The 21,570-nt window shown below is 36.9% G+C and overlaps 2 protein-coding genes, 1 long non-coding RNA gene and 1 other non-coding gene across 4 annotated transcripts in view; 2 read left to right on the top strand and 2 right to left on the bottom strand.

Moving 5' to 3' along the window:
• The first annotated feature begins 2,370 nt into the window (after positions 1–2,370).
• Trnaa-cgc (transfer RNA alanine (anticodon CGC)) lies at positions 2,371–2,442 on the top strand. The gene has a single exon. It is a non-coding gene; the product is annotated as a tRNA-Ala (tRNA).
• An 805-nt stretch (positions 2,443–3,247) lies between these two features.
• Positions 3,248–7,591, top strand: LOC146478293 (uncharacterized). The gene is made up of 4 exons (XM_085111823.1): positions 3,248–3,585; positions 4,743–4,958; positions 5,746–5,952; positions 6,638–7,591. Exons 1-4 carry the CDS (start codon positions 3,337–3,339, stop codon positions 6,827–6,829), a joined length of 864 nt encoding a protein of 287 aa, XP_084967949.1. The 5' UTR covers positions 3,248–3,336; the 3' UTR covers positions 6,830–7,591.
• Positions 7,562–9,385, bottom strand: LOC146478292 (uncharacterized). Its single transcript, XM_085111824.1, has 2 exons — positions 9,225–9,385; positions 7,562–8,617 (listed from the first exon to the last, which is right to left on the bottom strand). Exons 1-2 carry the CDS (start codon positions 9,275–9,277, stop codon positions 8,116–8,118), a joined length of 555 nt encoding a protein of 184 aa, XP_084967950.1. The 5' UTR covers positions 9,278–9,385; the 3' UTR covers positions 7,562–8,115.
• A 10,927-nt stretch (positions 9,386–20,312) lies between these two features.
• LOC146478278 (uncharacterized) overlaps positions 20,313–21,570 on the bottom strand; it is a 164,261-nt gene continuing 163,003 nt past the window's right edge. Inside the window, exon 3 of the long non-coding RNA XR_014865091.1 lies at positions 20,313–20,359. This is a non-coding gene — a long non-coding RNA (uncharacterized LOC146478278). The remainder of the gene's footprint in view (positions 20,360–21,570) is intronic.

Here is a 21,570-nt window from a genome sequence, read left to right as displayed (position 1 = left end):
CCGTTATCTTTCACGGATTCCCTTTCATTATTTGTGGGTCGTCACCGTGTTTGGCTGAAGTACAGTTTCAGTTTCAGTTTATTGTTTTGCCATAAAAAAAGTTTAAAATTGCAAATTATTATTATTTTTAATGGCGAGGAAGTCCATGGGAAGCCACGGGCTTATAAGGAATGGGCTCCCTCAGTTAAATAATTAGACCACAAAGTATACGCATGGGACCAAAATAAAAGGCAGAGCTACTCGATCTCCAGCATTTCCGAATGTAAAGTTAGTATTTCCTTTCAGCTCTACTAAAGTAGTTTTTCTCTGACATAAAAACTCCTAGTTTTAGAAGTAAGACTTATATAGTATCATAATTATTGCCAACGAGTCACCCTCGCGAGGACGCGAGGGTGACGAGGCGGCAGCATTATAAAGCCGACGCGCGAGTTAGTTTTGGTACAGGCAGAAAAAATCTCGAATGAAAATGTAAGCATAAGGTAAGGATAAGGTAATGTAAGAGTGACATCATCGGTGATTGTTTTCGAGCTAGCCAATGGCATCGCGGTATTTTTTATCTAAACCAATCACATCAGGAGTATTACGATCGGTGAGCGCTAGTACCCAGATTCTTCTTACACACGCGCGAACTTAAATTTTGTAAACAATATGGCGGCCGAAGTGGCGAATTTAGTTGTCTTCGAGAATAGCAGTGTTTATACGTCTTATTGAATAAGGATGGTGTATAAAAATAGCAAAGATCTTTTTAAGCGCTAGGAAACTTTGCAGAAGTTTTCACGTTTAGGAGCAATCGAATTTTTCCTTCGCACCATCTTATTTTTCGATCCTGCGCGACAGTGTGGAATAGCAGATTTGTTGCTCCGTTGGTGGACGGCGAAAGTTCCGACGGCCCTGTCAATCGAGGAGGTAAGAGAATTCAAATCTTAACTGTTTGTAGTGTGTTTTGTTTTCTGAAGAGGGAGCAATTTTCTTAAAGTAACCTTTCGGTCTTTAATCATGATAATATTCAAATTGCTAGCTAGAACGGACAATAGTATGTCAGTGTCGTTATGTGAATTCATGTGGTCGGTAACATAATATGCACAACAAAGATATCATTCCAAACTGATACAGTGCGGACCAAAACGAATCCCTAATTATAGGGATCTACAAAATATTTTAGATTTCATTGTTTTCTAGTCAAATTGAGTGGGTTTTTTTGTTGATTTTTAGGTTCCGTTTGAGGGAGATGCACATTGGAGCTGTTTGAATGCAGGAGAAATATTTCAAGTCAATTGCAACTTAGCTTTGTGCCATTCTTCTATTTTCTTTTAAATACCATACTTGCGGCTCATTAATTCAATAAATTGGATTTGAAAAGCTCATGTTTATTGTAAAATTCTGTTATTCCCAGGTTGATAGCTAATCTTGTACACATTAAAGTTGTTTATTTTGGTTTTTGTATAAACTCAAACAGGTAATGCAAGGGCCGCAGATGTTTCACCTCTAATCTACCTCACAAGTTTAGATCTAATAGACATTCTAAACAACAAAGAATAGCATGAGAGTTTTGCAATGCTTTATTAAACAATGATTCAGTTTGAAAAATGTTTTGTAGTCTGGTTACTTCTTAATTTTCATTCGCAAAGCAACTGTGACAGTTTTTACTCGTTGGCACTCTACCGGCAGGTATTACTAGTAATAGCTTAAAAAAGCTTACCTGAAGTAATCTGTATGAAGCTCATCGGAAGGGACTGTGTAAATAAACTTACCTTAACGGCTTCAAAACATCTCGAACTTACGCCTGTTTCATTGACTAGACTCCATTGCCTTCAGTCCCCATCAATAGTCATACCCAACGCTACCGTCATCGTTGTTTGTTGGACTTAACTTAAGTTATTTGGAATCACAACTGCATCAGCTGAAAGAGACACTGAGCTGTCGGTATCAGCGTGAGAAAAAAAGTGCACCGTGTCCTTCTATTTTGAAGAGAAAGTGCCAGATCCCCGTAGAGTGTATACCTCTATTTGATAGTTGTTTGTTCTAAGTATTTTCGTTTTCTTTCGACGGAAAAATATTCCTAATCAACAAATGTGCGTCCTTCGTTCCTTCTTTCAGGATAAACAAGCCGCTGTCAAATTTTTCGCGCCCTTTTATGTTTCTCCAGTGCGCAAGTCACTTCCAAGAATAACTCGGCCAAGAGCCTCCGGGTTTCAACATACGGAAAATGCGATCCCAATGTTAAAAGAACAAAAAATTTCCTACCAATGACCTCACTTTAGTTGAAAAAAAAAATCATATCTGTCGACATCGCATTCTATGTGTGGTTTTTTTTTCACTGGCATGATGTGTTAGTATAAATATAATTATTATCACCTCACATTGGTGAGAGGGGATGTAGCTCAGTGGTAGAGCGCTCGCTTCGCATGCGAGATGTCCGGGGTTCGACTCCCCGCATCTCCAATTTTTTATTTATTTCTTTCTCTTCTTTTTTTTTTTATATTTCCTATCGAACAAACTTTCGAAAATTCTTAATTCGGTTCTAAACGTTTTCAACTTGCAAAGTCAGGAAATTCAAGATAGTGAGTGTTTTGAGCTCGAATTCATTGTTACTCCATCCATTTTTCCCTCGCTTTCTCTTCACTTCCCCATCCCCTTTTTTTAACAACGAAAAAAAACACCAAATGATATATTTACATACTGATTACACTCAACTCATATACTCTCAGTGTTTATACTGTAAATGCATGTGACACACTAATTCATATGTATGACACCATATGTTTTGGTTGTATATTTTTTACGGTTTTATATATAGAAAATAAATCAAGAATTGATCTCTCTTTACGACAGAAAATGTTTACGAGACAGAAAAGTTGATCGGCGAATATCTTATCTTCCATTTTGGCAAGCCTGACGAGCTATTGCCCTATGGATTTTCTTCTCCTTTCTTCTCCTTTCTCCTCCTCCTCTCTCTTTCCTCTCGCATGCGAAGCGAGCGCTCTACCACTGAGCTACATCCCCAGCGATGACAAATTCGGTCTTAATTTAGTTATTTATTATAAATACTTTGTATGGTTACAGATTACCGACTGATCAGATAACAAGACTGCTATGAAAATGGTACGATCGGGAACCTTGCATGATACTGTAAGTGTACAATACCTTTAAAAGACAGAAATAAATTAATTGTCGATACGGCAAACAGAACAGAATGACTGACTCCCCACTTCCGGTGCAAAACCGGACTTACCCTCCCACCCTTCATACACACAGACCTCGCCACGTGCCGTCCGCCGGTTGCTTCATCGAACGTCTGATCACACTTTCCGAACTTCAAGTTTCTTCTAGTAAATCATGGAGAAAAATATCATGATCGCCTCTGCTAGTGCCATAAGTGCATCGGCTTTGACTTTCTTAGCTTGTCGTTACCTTTCGAAAAGAAACGAAGCGAAGGACAATGTCTACGAGACAGAAAAGTTGATCGGCGAATATCTTATCTTTCATTTTGGCAAACCTGATGAGCTATTGCCCTATGGATTTGGACCCAAGGAGTCACTGGAATTCCCATCACGGTGTGCTTTGGAATGTATTAAACATACTGAGGTTTGTTAACTGAAAAAGGTTTGCCCTGATTCTTAAAAATATGAAATTAACAACGAGGCCTCACTTTCTGGATGTGAAGATGCGTGCACAGCAGATGCCTGCATATATAATTCATGCTTAGGCATTTTAAAAGCTTAATCTTAATTTTTATAAGGTCTAGGTTCCCTTTTCGAAACCTGGAATTTTCGTCTCCTTTAGATAGTTTAATAGCAATGCTATTCACGGACATCATGTAGTAGTTTTAGTTGGTGTAACTGTTGTGGTTCAATTTTATCCTTGGTTTGAATTTTATCTTCCTATTGTTCTTGGGCATGGATTATGTATGATAATGAGTTTGAAACAATGGAAAATAAAAGTTAAACCAAGGATAAAATTGAACCACAAGATAACCACTGCTGAGCCATTAGGTCCATTCTTGGTCCTTGAGGGACCCATTTTATGAATTGCCTAACGGTTCTTTCCACTTGTCAAAACCAATCGCCAAATCAGACCAGGCAGTTCACAGAAGGAATACGCAAATTTGAACTCCTGGTTATATGCTACTCCTTTGGAATTCTTCAAATAACATGCACAATGTTCAAGTTTAAAAAGAAAGAGTGACCGACAACTCCCATAGAAACAGACTTTACACAAATTTTTACTGTGGTACCTATGAAGTAGGGGAAGACAGGGGGTGGGGGAGATAGGAGGTTGAGCAGGATCTCTCATAGGTGAGGAAGTTCCACCTCTTCTTTGTGGAGCTGGAACTTGCCCAAAGAGTGCTCACTTAAGTGCAGACTGCTTTATAGTGGAGAAAAAAAAAAGATGTGTTGCAAGTTATATTAGCTGCCACCTTGGACTCTCAACCTGACTTCTGGTGTAGCTAGGAGTAACTGCTGTGAAAGGTAAATCCCGCTGTACCTGTTTTATAGCAAGTTAAGTAAATATGACTGAGCTTGCTACAAGTCTTTCAAAGGCTTGTTGTTCATCATGTATTTTAAAAGATTCCAACTGGTTTACAGAAAGTCATCTGTTTGGTTGATGCCAGAGACTCAATTTTTCTTTGTCCCACACTCACACAGCTAACAAGTAAGCATTAATTAAATGGTAAGAACATGGCTTAAAATCTTAATTCAGTTATCCAAAATAATTGTTTTCTAATTCTTATCATCATATAGGACAGTGTACCAAGTATAGCCCTTGACATTGGTTGTGCAGTGGGCCGATCAACTTTTGAGCTAGCAAAGAGATTCAATCAAGTTGTGGGCATTGATTTCTCCCATGGATTTATTGATGCCTGCAATAAACTGAAGACATATGGAAAGTTAGACTACTCTGTTAAAACAGAAGGAAGTCTTGTATCAGAACATACAGCAGAGGTCGATCCTGATATTGTAAGTATCTTTGGCCATTGGTAACAATGTAGTGACAGGCGGTATGCCGTCTTAGGTAACTTAAAAATGCAACATAGATCCCTTCCTCTAGCAAAACTTAAAACCTAGCATGCGTACATCCTAATCTAATTCCTGTTGGCGTCATCATGGCACATTTCTCAACATATGCATGGCCATGCGTCCATCTGATGATGTGGTGCGAGTGAGATGGGGAAAGCATGCATGCGCTATGTTTTAAAAAAAATTTTTATAGAGAGACAACACCATAAAAAAATGTACATTTATTTATAAGAGCTTGTTGAAGTTTAATGAAACGTTAAGATTAAACCTTTTCCTTTTGTACAGAGAATTTTGTAATTAATCAGGAACAAAACCGTTTTCCAGGAATTATTTACTTTTTTTCACTGTTATAAAAGAATAATATTGGTTCATGCTTTTAGCTGTGTGTATATCGAGTTATGGATGCACTTGGGAAGTTTGGAGAGTACTCAAGAAGCTAGAGTTGCTCTCGGCTATGCCTCAAGCAACTCTTACGCTTCTCCTATGCTCTCCAAACTTCAGACATGCATCCATAACTTGATATGCGCATGCTAAGCATGAAACAATTCTTAAATAGAATTCTTAGGGTATAGAGAAAGATCTACCTATTAGGCAATTTCATACTGAATTGCTTTTCTCATTCTTCTTTATCTATCTAAAGGAGACATATTTTCTCATTTAATCATAATGCAATATTCAATATGTCTTTCATGGACTCAAAATGTTCACTATTTCCTCTTTTCTGCAGGACAGAAGTCGTTTATCATTTTATCAGGGAGATGCCTGTAACTTGCCCAGTGACCTTGGCCAATTTGGCTGTGTTCTCGCGGCAAATTTGGTTTGCAGACTTCCTAATCCATACCAGTTCCTGGACAGGCTGCCATCTCTGGTAGCACCTGGTGGTACTTTGGTGATTACCTCACCTTATTCTTGGTTAGAAGAGTTTACCCCTAAGGTATGGTGTCAAATTTGAATCTTTACCCTTTTTGCCATTGTTCTGTACCTTGGTGAACTGGCAATGAGAGGGAACCAGAAGAAATGCATTGCAAGGGCAGGAGAGTCGATGACATTGTATGAACTGCATGAGATAAATGTACATGCACACGTCATATATACATTGTTTTATGATCATTCTATTATTTTCACTACCTTGTCATTATGTCCTCTTTCTTTTGGCCCAAATGCCAACTGTTGGAGATATTTTGTTATCAAAAAATCCTCATTAATTCAACTACTTCATTAATGTGACTAATGTTATTTTATGGCTCATCTGGGTGGCTGTATTGATTTCTGGTTCCAGAAATATTTTATTAACCCTCTGCATGGAAAGTCATTGGAAATTCTAACAGGAAGTAGGTCTGAAAAACGAAAATTTTTAATGGCGTGTATGAACTTAGATTAGAATTTCTAGAAGTTAGGTGGGTGGAAGGGGCAGTCCAAAGCAAAAACTTTTCATGGAAGGGTTATGAGGATTTTCTTGAACAATCAAGTTGTCTTCCACTCCAAATTTGATGGCAGATTCAGACTTATTCTGAGCACAAAAGTTAAGTGTCAAACAGTGTGAAAGTTGTTTAGCAAACATGAGCAAGTGGCATTCTCTTAGAAATTTCATAACTTTTGTTTGTTCTCTTCACATACAGAATCTCTGGCTTGGAGGCTACAAAGATGCCGAGGGGAAGAGTGTCTCTGGGTTTGATACCCTGAAGAGATATCTTGGACCAAACTTTGAGCTGATAGAAGATAAACCCATGCCTTTCTTCATCAGAGAGACAGCACATAAAAACCAGTGGACTGTTGCACATGCAACCATTTGGAAAAGAAAGTCTTCTTAATTCAATGAACTGAACAATAACATTATTGTCTCAAAAAAAAAAACTCAAAAAACTATGACTATCAGGGAATGATTTTGCAAATTTTAGGTGTGAATTGTAAGTTATTTAAGTTTTTGTCTATTTCTCAAATATGGGGAACTTGATGTTACCTAAACAGTAATGAGTAAAGGTAACAGGTTCTAATGTGTAAGAACAAGTTATTTCAAACCTGTCAAGAGCCTGGGTGAGTGACACTCTTCTTCCCCGTTGGGATGGGAGAAGACTGACCAGCTTTTAATTGGATGATCTTGAACATGTATGCACATTATAGCAAATTCAGTCTTCAGTTTTTTTGCACACAATTCAGAAAGCAAGCATTTGGGTTGGATAGGTTCTGCCTGTACCCTTCCCTGTAATAATTGGAATGTTATTTAACAGAATGTTTTGAAGTTTAGAATTCACCTCTTGAAGATCACAGTGATGATAAACAACAGTAATTGTTTATTTTTTATTGCACTACATGGCAAAGTAGCCTGTCAATACAGCCAAATGTATGGTATGGAGACAGCTGTACATGTACATGATTCACAGAGTACTAGCCAAGACGTCGTTTAATAATATTGTACTTGAGTTAAGATGTGAAAGCTGTTACACATGAATCATGGTGATTGAAGTTTTAAGGCTTATTTATCAATGGCATCGTCATGCTGATCTATGCGGGATGTATTTATCATGGAATTAATAAAAATAAATTACCTTTTCTAAAAGGAAACCCAAGCAAAATGTTTTACGTTTCAAGTTAAGTTTAGTTTTTTTTTTCTCACTTTTTGGTTTTGGTATTTACTCACTAAATGGCTCAAATTTGAGCCAAGGTATTCCCCAGAATACATTTTGAGCATGTTATGCCAAAGGCATGATGATGGCGTATCTTCAGTTCACAGGGAATGCACCCTGGGGAGTTCCATCAACCTACAGTTTAAGTTTGTGGAACATTTCAAAAAAGCCCTGGCACTCACTCTGCCGATATGTCTGTACCTATCATTTCTGAGTTTAATGGCGTGTATGCTGAGCCAGTACCTAATTGAATTGACACTTCTTAATGCCAGTAATCAGTGCATAGCAAGCATCATGTAGCATCTAGCATTTATTTACTACCGGTAATTATTACTACAGCATTGTGTTGTACCTAGCATTTCCTTATATGACTGTAAGCATTTTAAGTGACTGATTTTGTTGGGTAAAATGCAATTATCTTATACATTTTAAATGATCGTTCTTTTAGGGGATGCACACAGCATTGCCCCACTTCATTTCTCAGTCTCAATCTTGATAAAATTCTCCTCAGCCTCCGGCTTCTGTAGCTTTTTTGCCTCAATGCTCAGAATACCTTCCTTGGACAGGCGTGATGTGAATGAATCACGATCAATATTCCTGGGCAGGGAATATGTACGCACAAAGTGGCGTGTAGAGTAGCCATCATCACTCTTTATCTCTTGCTTGCCTTCCACGAATAACTCCCCTTCTTCTGAACGAATGGTGAGTTCTTCTGGCTTGAATTTTGACACATCAAAGGAAACCTTGAAGTTGTCACGATCTTCCGCTACCTCTTCAAGAGATTTTTGCTCAACTTTTGTGGCCCCTTCCTTGGCATCCTTGCTGCCCTTTTTCACTTTGCCCTGTCCAGCCTCTGTAAATTCAATGTAGGTATAGCTTGTACCAACCCTCGGCTTCGTGTACCAAGGAGAGTGAAATGACTCCAACAAGGATGGAAAGAAACGATCATAGGTTGGCCAAATGTCTGGGGCATGCCTGGAGATGGACAGGAACAAAAAAAAAAATAAATAAATAAAAATAGTTCAACCTTTTCCCTACAGTATGTTGCAACTCATGAATCATGACCAAATTCGAAAAGATTTCTGCATTCATCATTGTTATACTGACTGGCTGTCTTTCCAATCACAAAATACTGAAAATGTATAGAGAGAATGAAGGTATACATGTAGGACTGTGCGGAAATCTAGCAGTAACTATCTACATCCATGTTATATCGGCAATTTCGTTTTTATTTTTTAATCCTGGGTGAAATCCCAAATTATGAACGACTGAATACAAGAGCAGTTCACTATTTGTGGTGGTATTTATTTTGCTTATAAAGGTGGTTGTGTATTCAATGCAAAAGCGTAAAACTGTGCGTTCCTACTTTGCTGTGCAAGCAAGCAGGTGTGACCATTCAAATGAAAGCTTAGCTTAGTATGGTGCGTTTCTGTGGTCTTACTGTGCTTAAATCTTGTAGACGAATATTAACACACGATGAAGCTACTGAGTGCAGCTTTCTAGCTAGGGTATTGATTGCACAAATCTCGCTTTTCTTAGCAAAGCTCGGAGAGAAAAAAGTGACTATTCGCAAAGTACGTACCTAATGCGATGCATAGCTGGCACAAGCATACGAAATCTTGGAAAAAGAGACATCGTGGTGTTCCAAATCTGTAAATCCTTTCAGCAAAACGTCTGATGCAATTCCGAACGATTGTTTTATAAGCAACCTTTCTCGCAGACTCTGCCTTTAAATAGCTCGTGCGATTGGGCATGTAAACAAACTTCGCGGTTTAATTGGACGTTGACCAAATATGGTGGTTTCACCGGAAGTGTCATCAGCAAATCTGGAACCAGTAATGCTCGGTCATGATGATGACGGGGTTGATGAAACCATTGCAGAAGACTTCAGAAATGACGAGAACTTTCTGGAAATCATGACTCTGCAAATCAATTCTCTTTGCATTTATGCACAGGCTCATAAAGGAGGCTTATATTGTTATTTTTAATTTTTAGTTGGTTATATTACAGGCTAAACTTCATTATTAAAAACTGAATCATTGTATAATGCAATTCGAGGGATATGATTGGCTTAGCGGCCATGGTATATGAGCCATTATACCATGGCCGAGAAACGGCGGCCATTAAATTGTCTGCTGGTTATTCTTGCACAGCGAAATCAGTAAGATCTAGCAATATTTCTTGATTGTTTTTAATAAAACAATTATTCCACTTGCGCTTGTTGGATATGGAATGATTATAGCCAACTCGGCGCTACGCGCCTCGTTGGCTATCTATCATTTCATATCCAACGCGCGCTCGTGGAATAATTGTTAATTAGCTCCTTGCTACCGGAACGAGTTTGGAGCCGGTCAGACATTTACAAGTACCGTATAATTCCCGAAAAGCCCCTCGGTAAAAGACCACCCCCACCCCCCCCCCCCCCCACCTTTAAAAGAAAAGTGGCCTCTCAAATAACAGATGCAAACGTCTGAAGTTTGAGAGTCTTGTTTAAGAAAGTGAAGATATGGTACAATCTGTAAATTCAGGGATTTTTGCAGATGTTTGCATCGAACTTAACTGGCAAAACTTGCCTGTTGCTATAAAATTTTCAGACTAAATGAAACTGATATCATTGCTATTTTAAACAACATCAAATTTGGCCTTTTTACTAATTCTTTTAAGCTGCTTTTTCCAGCAGTGTCAATAGGCCTTATCAAAAGGTTTTCGACGCCATTTCGACGAGTAGGCAAACAGCCTTGAAATAAGAGTGTTTGTATGGAAATCCGATGTCAATTAATTTTCCTAAACCATTGCTTCCGAAAAATTCATGAATTGGAAACTCTTGGCACTAGGAAAAGGATTTTGACAAAAAAATTGGCGGGATGTACCTGTGCCAGAAAGCTTTACATACATTTGTCTGCAGTATAGCGAACCAGCCGTGAATTGATGCTAAAAATAGTTCGTGGGAAATAAATACAGACAAATGTATGGAAAGTTCAAAGCACGACTGGACTCTTTCTGGCTGGGAGGGTGACCCTCTTTCCCGAGACAACTTTTCTTCATATAAACGGGGCCATACTCGTAGCTTATACAATGTATAGGTAATAGGTCTGTGTGGAGTCTAATGCAGTCATAATCATACGAGTGATTAACAAAATCGGACGACTGCGTAGCGCGCGCAAGAGTCCGATTTTTCCTGTTACGAATTAATCATAATCATTACAATTTCCGAGAACAAGTGGATGTGATAAAAAAAACTTAGCCTGCGAATCAAGCGTTTGCGTGGAGTTTTTATTTTTATTTTATTTTTATTAGCTTCGCCAACTGTATAGATTACATAAACAAAACAAAAAATGTAAAATGATAATCCTCCAATGTGACAAAGAAAACCTTGTGAGTTATGTTGCTATAGAAAATGTAATCATAATTGTGATGGTGGATTTAGCGCAGAGTTTTTAATGTGATTGGCTCATACTTGAACTGTCCGAGTACTCCATCCAATTACAGTCAACTGTCCAATTACTCTGTCCCATGACAGCTTTGCAGGATACTTAGTGCAAAAAAGAGCAGTTGGCGAACCAATCAAATTCGAGGAAATTGTAACGGTTATGATTAAGAATATAATTGGTTGTAAGGAATCTTGAACGTCATTTATATAATTATGTTATCGAACTAGCGTGAGCTCCGTATTGGTCGAGGTTTTTTTTTTTATTTTTGTGCAAGTTTATAGACCGAGCCGAATGCGAGGTCCTTACGAGACCATTTTTTTCCAGTCCGTACTGAACAAGCTAGTTCAATAAGGTTCATATTATATATAGACTTTCCCGCTTGTTGCTTTCTAGTCCGTGTAAAACTGGTTTATGTTTAAGCAGTGCGAGAAAAAGTGCAACAAAGTAAAAACTGCGACATGACGGTTTAAACAGTTTCTACTTCATAAGCTTAACATTTTTGATTTGTTTTTTTTTTTTCTTGTTTCGTTTTGTTTTTTGTCAGAATTGAAACACTTTGCTCCTATCAAACGTATGTTTTAACGCAAGCGGCCCATCTTAGTGGTCCGTATAAGAAAATTTCTGACCACTCAGGGAGCCAATCAGAATGCTCTCTTTCAGAGCGGACCAATTCAGCTAGATAATAAAACATGTTACTAAAAATAAAAGTTGTCTTCTGTTGTTGTTTTGTTGTTGTTGTTGTTGTTGTTTCAGTTTGCTTTGGGATGACTAAAAGCCTTGAATCTTTCTCCACTTTTGTACGACAATGTTCACTAAATTTTTTTTCGGCGAATTGTCCATGCAAAGAAAAGGAAAGAGGACAAATACGATAGAATATTAATTCATAAGCATACAATTAAGCATGCATTCTTGTCGAAACATGCATGGTATCTTTTTTAGCAGTTGTTGATTGGTTCCAGCAACTAATGCATATTCATTACATCGTCAGGAATTTTGCTTCAAACCAACGAACTTGCCGACAAGTGAAGACGTGTGAGGACGAACTCCGTCCTTGAAAATGTACCGAAATGGAAGGAAGAATTGGACATTTAAGAAAAGGCCTTCGTTTCCAACAAACAAATGGTGAGTACATATTTTCATTGGACTTCAGCCCTCAAACTTTCAAACTCTTAGTAAGCGAGCAGGTCCTGGAATTATTTTGGTTTCAGCAAATACAGTTCACCGTATTTTCCGAAGTACAATAATATCAGAATTCGCAAACGTTCAATTTCAGTTGCTATCACACGAAATTCTATCCCGAGAAAGAGAAGTAAAGAAAGGAAATGACTGTGAGGAAGTTGGTTTTGTTCGCCGTTCAATGTTCAAGTGATTATGGGTCAACTTGTTCGAAATGTTGAGCACGTGCTTTGACGTGGCACCTTGGTTCCTTTCACGGACCTTGCTGAGATCAACATATTTCGTATTTTAGTTTCTCTGACGTTCTGAAAGCTTGAAAATATACTCCAGCAATATTTAAAGCTTCAATGAAAATTTAGTGGTCAAATTCATGTCTCAAATTTGTCTCTAGAGGCAAACTAAATAATCTCGAAAGCTGGACAGGAAAGAACCACTTTATACCTTGGTATCAATGGGTATATGTTCGGACAAATAGCTCACTAGTTTTGTTAATTTCTCTCTTAGAGGTGAAGTCATTAGAGGACGGAACAATCAACAAGAAGATGAAAAGAATCACAGAGCAAGGAAAAGACTGCAGGAAACGGGATTAAAGATAAGCTAAGAAAATTGATTGTTTATTTTGCTAAAAGAAAATACCTCTGGGAGACGATGATTATATGGTCAAAGCTAAATATAGTTTTTGTGAAATAACACTTGTTTTCATTATTGATCGCGATCGGGGAGGTTCTACGCCCTTGAAGCAAGTTTGAGCCAAATTTTAGCCAAAACACTTCAGCTCGCGAAGTTAAACGATTTTTTTATTGTTGTGCTGTTGTTTTTGTTGAATCATTGAAAATGTGGGTTGCGTTCCTCGCGTTTGTCCAAATATACCAATCGTCCATTAAGAGATATTTTTTTTGGTTGAGAACACTTAACGTCAATTTTGAGCGATCTTCTACATTCACATAATATTTGCGCCGGGTCAGTTAAATTTACAATTCAACGTAAATTTCTACATTTGATAGAACCTGAAACTTCGATGAATCTTTTCATCTAATTTATGTTGGCTGATTTTATAGTCAACAACGAAAGTTTTATAAGTAAGACAGCGATCGCTCAAAGTTGTCGGGTTGTTTATCAGATAGTTACATTACAAGGTTAAACTGCCAGTGCCATGGTTATGAAAACAAAAATATTATTGTCATGTCTGACAAAAGAGGGCAAACGTTTTCAAAACTGAAGAAAGCACAATTTTAATAAACCGCGGACTGTCAATGTCTAAGAGATTTATCACAGGGTGGGGGTTGGGTGATGGGCGGCACCCCTCCTCTCTTAAGTCAGTGGGTCTAAATTTGGATGGTTATGGAGAGGATAGTTATTCAAAATGCAAATATTGCGACTCAAAATTCATCAAAGAGGACTAAGAGCTACAAAAACGACAAAAAGTAATAAAATTTGAAAATGATACAAAAAAGCTTGTGATTGTTACAAGTATCTATTAGTCTTGCCTTGATATCAAAACCCAAAAGTTTTTTCTCCCTTTCAAAAAACCAAATTTGGTTACTAAATTACACTACGGTAAAAGCATTTTTGGTCTCATAAACGTTTTGTGTAATTTGGCATACCTTGACCAGAGGTCCTGTAGGGGTGTAGGTGGGCTATCCAGTTCAAATGGGGTTTTCAAGTCTGTTCTCAATTTGGCTAGTTATATTAGGTACTGTCTCGCTGTACTTATAAAAACTGGATTACCTAGATTGGGGGTTATTCAATTGTGTACAAAGTGCTTTCCTTACGAGTTTTGACGCGGAGATTTTGTGTGATCTTTAGTTCAAATTTTCATAAGGGTAAGAAGACAACGAATCATTAGCATTGAAAATATTTCTTCTGTCTTGGATGTTTTCTAATCGTGGCTCTCAAAATTAGCAATGAGTCATAAAAGGTCATTATACATGGCACCTGGCAGTTGCACTTTGTAGTTGTCAAGGGAACATAAGGCTCCAAAAGGAATCCTTATTCTAAAGAAAAGGACAAAAATGTCTTACCAAATTGTCGCAGAAAAGCAAATGCGCACGAGCATTTCTTTCTATATTTCTCATTATACAAATTTACATAGTGAGCAATTAATTGAAGTGATTTAACCAAACCATTTCCATTCTAAGCCAAAACTTTGGGGAAAGGGCAAAATAAATTAAAAGCTTGTTTAATCCCTTATGTTCTCTTGCCATATTATAACAGATAGCAAACTAGTGTCTGGTTGAAGTAATGTTTACAAAAACGCTTTAAAACACCTTCGGCATTCGAATTAGGTTTGAAAAACAGTTAAAGACCGCAAAAGACTATTGGATCAAAACTGCCACATTTCCTCCAAAACTATTCAGGAAATTGGAACTCAGTTAGGGAGAATCTAGTCATTCAATTCCTTGAAAATGGGTTTTATGCAGTTCACCATTTTCGTTTAAGTGCTATGATTTGACGGGAAGGCTAAGGACAAAATTAAATTTGCAAATTTGACTTAAACATTAGTGGAATAAAAGATTTTGCATTAATTTGTTTTTATTTCCTCGAAACATGCATTTTAAATTTTCAAACGGCCGGCCAATTGCAAAAGAAGATCTGAAACTTGTTTTTGCATTTTTCATGTACGCGAAATCTTCAATTTGTTTCAAAAGTTCGGATAAACAAACTTATTGGCTGACGGCCGTCGATAAAACCCGGAACATGGAACATTCCGGAACATTCCGGAACATCCCGGAACATTCCGGAACATTCCGGAACATCCCGGAACACGAAAAAAAAATTAAGATAAAAAAAAAATAATAATAATAAATTAAACAAAAATAAAGGAAAACATGAAAAAAAAGTGAGTATGTCTACATAAAATGAAATTACATTGTATCCGAAAAAAATTCGTATAAGAAGAAGTACGGAGTAGATGGGAGGGTAGTATAAATGGAGTATGTACTTCAATGGTATGTACTTCATGTATCCCTTATTATAATAGGGGATATATGAAGTACCTACGATAAATGGGGTGTTGTAACTGACCACACTGAATAAAGGCGCAAGTACTTTCCCGCCATTTGCAGCACGTGCTTATCGCCCGCTACGCCAGAATTGGATCAGTTCCGGCTCGGCTGACCAAAGAATCAATTTCCTGATGTTCGGAGTGGAGCTAAAAGTCGTTCGCGCAGTCTTTTTACCAAAACCCTCCCGGGCTCCTCGCCGTCTTCGCCTAGGGCCTCACGTTCCGTATTTGTACTCCTTTGTTGGTCGTTCGGGAGCTTGGACCCGTTTCTCGAACGAAAGCCACGAAAACTTCTTCTTCCCTTCCAATGAGACCAAACCGAGAATCAACAGAATGCGGCAACCTCTATCATGTCGCTGTCGTGTTAGGTTTTCTAAGCAGTCCCATCAGCCTTGCAGAAATTTGAGTCATTTATATTTTTGGCTGATTAGATCTTTCACAGATCCTGCGTATACTTGCAGCATTTTCGTTGTGCGGTTCCTTGTAGATTGTTTGCTTTTACAAAGCTGTTCTCTATGCTTACAACTATTTTTCATATGAACAAAATTTCCTGTTAGGCCTGTTTGTTTTTAAGATAAAATCCACTGAAAATAGCCGGAACTGATCAGTTTCTGGCGTAGCGGACGATAAGCACGTGCTACAAATGGCGGGAAAGTTCTTGCGCCTTCATCCAGTGTGGTCAGTTCAACACCCCATTTATACTACCGTCCCACCTCTCCACCTACTCCGTAATTCTTCTTATATGAATTTTTTTTCGGATACAATTTAATTTCATTTTATATAAATATACACACTTTTTTTTCATTTTTTTCTTTATTTTTGTTTAATTTATTATTATTATTTTTTTTGTATCTTAATTTTTTTTTCTTGTTCCGGGATGTTCCGGAATGTTCGGGAATATTCCATGTTCCGGGTTTTATCGACGGCCATTGGCTGACTAGGTTGTTTGGTTTGTTGACAGCAATCGTTTTATTTCTTGAGATAAATTCCTCTGGGGCAGTCAAAACTTGTCATTACACAAAAACCGCAAGTCAATTTTTGATCACTTTCGTACATTTGAATATTTACTACTTTTATTCATGAAAATGTTCAAACATTTAAAATATGAAAATGTTATTTGAAGGAAAGTGAGGTCCTACTTCAGAAATTTTTTTCAAAACTTTCAAATTTAGTTCATATCAGCTATTTCTGGTATGGAAGGAAGATTTGTATTTTTTTATTAACTAAAACGTTTTTGTGAATTCCTAAACAAGTTGTTCGTTGGAATTACGCGATCGTTATAGCAAGAAGTGTGTTTAAGTTGTTAAAAAATATCTTCTCTTGAATTCGGAATTTGAAATGAGAAACAAAATGAGAAATCATATGGGTGAAGACTTTACACAAACATGTTTTCAACCTTTCGGTCGCATGAAAGGAACTTCTTGATGTTCGAAAGAAGCAGATTTTAGTAATTTTTTGGTGTCCCGTTACCTCGAAAATCGAGAAAATAAACCTCTAAAAAAATTCTAGATAAACAAACATCATTCTAACTTACAAATAAGAAATGTATGCAAATTATTTTGGCGTTCAGGCGTTGGCTCTCGCTCAATCTAGTTTTTGCTTTTTAGGCATTATCTCAACCAGACATTATAATTAGTTTTAGCAGTTTACTGGATTTTTAAGACCTTGTTTAACTATATAAAGTGTTACACTGGACAAGGGGAATGAGTGAAAGTTCAAACTTTTAATTTTCAATAACAATTGGAAAAGAAACGGAAGGAAATAGACAAACAGAAATTGCGACAAATTTCAAGAATTGCTAAGGAGCAGCAGTGTTGAAATTTGAAGAAAATTGGCTAAAACTGAAGAGATATAAAAAGAGGATAGAATTCTTTGATCGATAGTTGAAAAGAAATGCTAAAACGTAAGATTTACCAAACGTACAAGCAAGGCATCCATTATCTCGATCAGTGAAATTAAATAACCAGAACTACAGATTGTTTGCCAAAGAACTTACTGTTTTTAATATTTTGACCAAAAAAAGTTAGAACAAGAAGACTGAGTTAAGCTATTACCAATGAAAATTGTTTTAATCAATCGCAAACGTAAAATCGAGGGGAAAGTTTCGAACAGCACTTAGCTTAGGACAGATTGTCCTAATACTTGCAAACCACCAGAATAGTTCTCAAATTTGGGTGTAGGTTTTACATGTCATTTCTAGATGCTTTCACTTCTAATGTCTTGTCCTGTGTAACACTGTATGTGGACGTGGAGTTTAGGACTCTGCCGGTTGAACAAGGTCACAAGAAACGACATTGAAAGTTAGACAATTTTGCAACAGCTAGAAGGAAAAGACATTCAAACATCAAGTAAATTTTAACTAAAATTTCCTGAAACAATCAGTTTTCGCGGCAATCCAAAAACGTTTCTTCATTCTGTTGCAAAATTTTGTCTTGAATTGCCATGTCGCTTCGATATTCCTAAAGTCGCCTTCACTTGGCAAACTAAGGTTTCCAATCTCGTGTTGTCACATATAATTTGGCGTGTTAAACATTGCAAAAAGAAAAGAAAAGAAACAGTTTCTCGGTATGTATGAAACCCATAATTTTGTGCATGCACTGTGTATTCACGCCAACTTTTATTTGACAACACTAGCTTGCAAACTTTATTTAGCCGTGTGAAGGTGACTTTAGATTGTTTAAACATAAACCATCTCGGAAATGAAACTTCGCTAAAACGAACGTTTCTTTGAAAATTTAAACTTTCGCTTTTTAAATTGACCAGAAATTGAACAAAAATTGACAATTGCTTGAAGTTTCTTTCCGAGATGGTTTATGTTTATCTGGCGGGCAAAATTTGTAGGGTCACTCTTTGAATTTTTTGTGAGCGAGACACGTTCAAAGAGTACTCCGTTAATTTTTTTTTCCAAATTTGTTGCCAGGGGAAACGCTGTGCAAATTTTCCCAAATTTTCCCGCCAAAAGACTTAGTATATATAGGAAAATTTTTTCTACACACCTTTCAATTAATTAAAATATTCATTATATAAGTAGACAGAGAAAATAAAGGACACAATGAAATAGAAACAAATGTTTGCTTGAGTGTGACTTTTATTATTGAAATTAAGTTCTTTAATTATATTGTTATTATTAACGTTACTTACAGAATGCAATAATATAAAGATTGGCTATGAAAAATTTTAAAAAAAACGGTGCATGCATATTTTAGGCGCCCGTAATTTTTATAAGTCTTTTGGCGGGAAAATTTAAAACTTTCAAACAGATGGTGTAACAACATGAGGAATTTTTTTTTTAAAAAAAACGGCGCATGCGTATTTTAAGCGCCCGTATTTTTTCTAAGTTTTTTGGCGGGAAAATTTGACAAAATTGAACAGAGGTTACCATAACAGGAAACGAGACACAAAAACATTAAGTTATGCCAAAATTTATTAATTTTGAAAATGCGTTAGTCAATAAAATTTCATTAAAACATGAACGATTGCGGCATCTTAAACTGTCAGTTTTCTTAACTTTGCAAATGTAAAATAAACACGTAGACACATTATAAACAAGACTTTTCCATGAAAACCCTAGTTTCGCTTATTTGTTGTTGCAACGAGCGAATCAAATATATGGCAATGCTTTAGTCGAAATCTTCATTTTGAAATGTGTGGTTTTAACCGAGATTGTACATGAAAATGTTTCGGCCCGCCTAAAAAATAAGCAAAGTTTATAACTGATTTTAATCACCAGTGAATACAACTTTTCACGATTTTTTTCCATCAAATTCGGCTGTACACTAAAATTTGAAATTAAACTTCAAGAGACAGGCAGAATTTTGGTTACGATCGCTTTGGTATGAATTTGTTTTTTATATATATCAAGTCATTGTTCAAAAGAAAAATTCTTTTTAAAACCCGACAAAACCAAGAAGATTTAGAGAATTTCAAAGTTCTGAAGTTTACTAAACCTGTAGACAATTGCAATAATTTTAAATTAAGGACGCTCGCAACCGTTTCTCTGGCATTGGGGTGGATCTTTTCAAATCAATATTTCACATGGAAGGCTTGCTTCGATTACCGTCATAGTCACTGAGAAGTTGAAGACTTTTCTTACTACTGCTATTGTTGTTGTTGATATCACAAGATGTTTTATTGTAAGGCGTGAATGATAAACCTGTGAGTTGACACAAGCGTAGTGTACATAAATATTCATTGCACGAGAATAGCAGTGAAGTGAAAAGTAAAATCTGTAAGGGTATTTTTGAAATAGGCAAATTATACAAGCTTTTCGACTTATTTTAACTGTTTTAAAACACAAATAACTTGACATCGCAGCCACCTAAGAAGGTCAAGGTACTTTTAGAATGTTTTGCTGTGATAAAAGACCTTTGGACAGAAATGGGAAGTTATAAGTTTTATCTTTCTTGCGATTTCAACAAAAAATCCGGCAATAACTAATGATTCTTTATTGACTTTGAAAACGTTCTTTTTTTCTAGTTTCGCCCACAAGTTGTCTAGATCCGGAAAGTTTCGTTGAAAAGAGTCAGACTAAAGTTCGAGATAATCGACGTTATTTAAAATAAAGTGCTTTGTGTCACCGTTGCTATGGTAACAGCTGTTGCTTGGAAACCAACAAAAACATACAATTTGATCATAGGACGAAAAGGTGGTGAAGTATGACGGAAATCGAAGCAAGTCTTCCATGCGAAATATTGATTTGAAAAGATCCACCCCAATGCCAGAAAAGCTGTTGCGAGCCTCCTTAAACCAAAAATGCATGCCTCAGCTATAAAATTAATAGTTTCTTTAACGTCGAAAACAACATTCCTCTCTGTACTGTCACGAAATCCAGGAAATGTGGCTAACCGAAGAGTGAAATTTCTTGAAAGCGATAAAAAATTATAAATGTATTGAAAGTTCACGTGAAAAATTAAATGATAATCGAGGCCTTTTGATGCAGTGCGCCTTCGTGTTTACAGAAAATTCGTCTCACCGAAGAAAATAAAGTTCGATCTTAGCCGCCTTTTGAAAAATAATTAATACCTATTTTCTACCTTAATAGAAAAGCGCTTGACTTGCTCTTGTTCCCATGCTTGTGTTGTCAAGACTTGTCATCTACAAAGCGTCCTGAAAAATAAGCAAAATCTGCAATTAGAAAAAGTTAAATTTTAAATCACTTTAGTTGAATAGGTTCAGTCTACAAGGTCAGCCATTTAAGGTTCAAAATCTTTTGATTTCGCGACTAAAATATTAAAAAATAACTAGTCTCTTGGATATTGCCGGTTTTCACTGTCACGCCATTGAAAAAAATGAAATCGAAACCATTCCATGATAGCCTCCCACGAAGTCGTTTTTAGGGGACTCGTGTTACCGCCTCCCCACAAAGGAGGAGGAGGTAATACGAGTCCCCTGAAAACGACCGCGTGGGAGGCTAATTCCATGACTGAAGTCCGAAAATTGACATGTTATAGATGATAAGTAAATAAGAAACCTGTCCAAGTGTCAGGTCTGTGCGGTATTCCGTACTCGAGTTATTTGACAAAATGTTTCACACAAATTTATAGAGTTTAGTATGGAGACGCCATGTTGGTGTCCCTCTGAGGGGCACCAACATGGCGGCCGGAAATAGGAAAAAACACCTGGAGTTCACTTTTGCCAGAAAAGAGGTTTGTTTTCCCTTGTGAATTTTCGAATGTTTAGATAAATATTTCTCCTCAAACATAAATTGTTTAGAATGCTGAAAATCACCCGAAGAGTCATTTTTAAGATATGGAACAGCTCTGTCACGGCCGTCCTCCTGATGTCACGCACGATGAAAACTCGGAAATTGAAACTGTTCTATTTTCAAAAGGAAGTACGACATCGAGCTCAAAAATTGTGAAAAGACATATTTTTAGGTAATATTTCCTTGAATGAAGGTAAAAGTTTTGTAGGTCTCCCGGTTTTGAATTCTAGAATTTGGTGACGTCACATGAAAACCAATACTTGATTTTGCTTGCGTAAAGTCTAACCAATGAGGTGTTAGGGCGGTTCCGACTAGGTTTATGGTCAAGATTCCTTGTTAAAAGCGTCCTTCCTTCCCTTGCTATCAGAGTGTTCATATCAAGAGACAAGATACAAGTGGTGCAGTCCTCTGATAGATTCAAGGCTGATCTAGCAGCTATTACTGGAATACGTTTGCCCAATATTTCGGTCAAACAAAACTAGACCTTAAAACTAAGAGTAAACGGAAGTGCAAGTTGTTAGTCAGAAACATTTTCTATAGCAAAAATCGGCGACGTCATAAATGGGATAACTTTAAAATCTACAAACTTCGACGAAATCTGTGCTATAGGGGT

This window comes from Pavona decussata, unplaced genomic scaffold (genome assembly GCF_977016875.1).
Source record: "Pavona decussata unplaced genomic scaffold, jaPavDecu1.1 SCAFFOLD_64, whole genome shotgun sequence".
Classification (NCBI taxonomy): domain Eukaryota; kingdom Metazoa; phylum Cnidaria; class Anthozoa; order Scleractinia; family Agariciidae; genus Pavona; species Pavona decussata.
Note: the sequence above shows the minus strand (reverse complement) of the source record. Positions and strands in the feature narration are given on the sequence as shown.

Coding starts and splice junctions, on each gene's coding strand:
- LOC146478293 (XM_085111823.1), top strand. CDS start 3,337: ATGGAGAAAAATATCATGATCGCCTCTGCTAGTGCCATAAGTGCATCG. Junction 4,959..5,745: donor CAGAGGTCGATCCTGATATT/GTAAGTATCTTT, acceptor TCTTTTCTGCAG/GACAGAAGTCGTTTATCATT. Junction 5,953..6,637: donor TAGAAGAGTTTACCCCTAAG/GTATGGTGTCAA, acceptor CTTCACATACAG/AATCTCTGGCTTGGAGGCTA.
- LOC146478292 (XM_085111824.1), bottom strand. CDS start 9,277: ATGTCTCTTTTTCCAAGATTTCGTATGCTTGTGCCAGCTATGCATCGC. Junction 8,618..9,224: donor CCAGCTATGCATCGCATTAG/GTACGTACTTTG, acceptor GTCCATCTCCAG/GCATGCCCCAGACATTTGGC.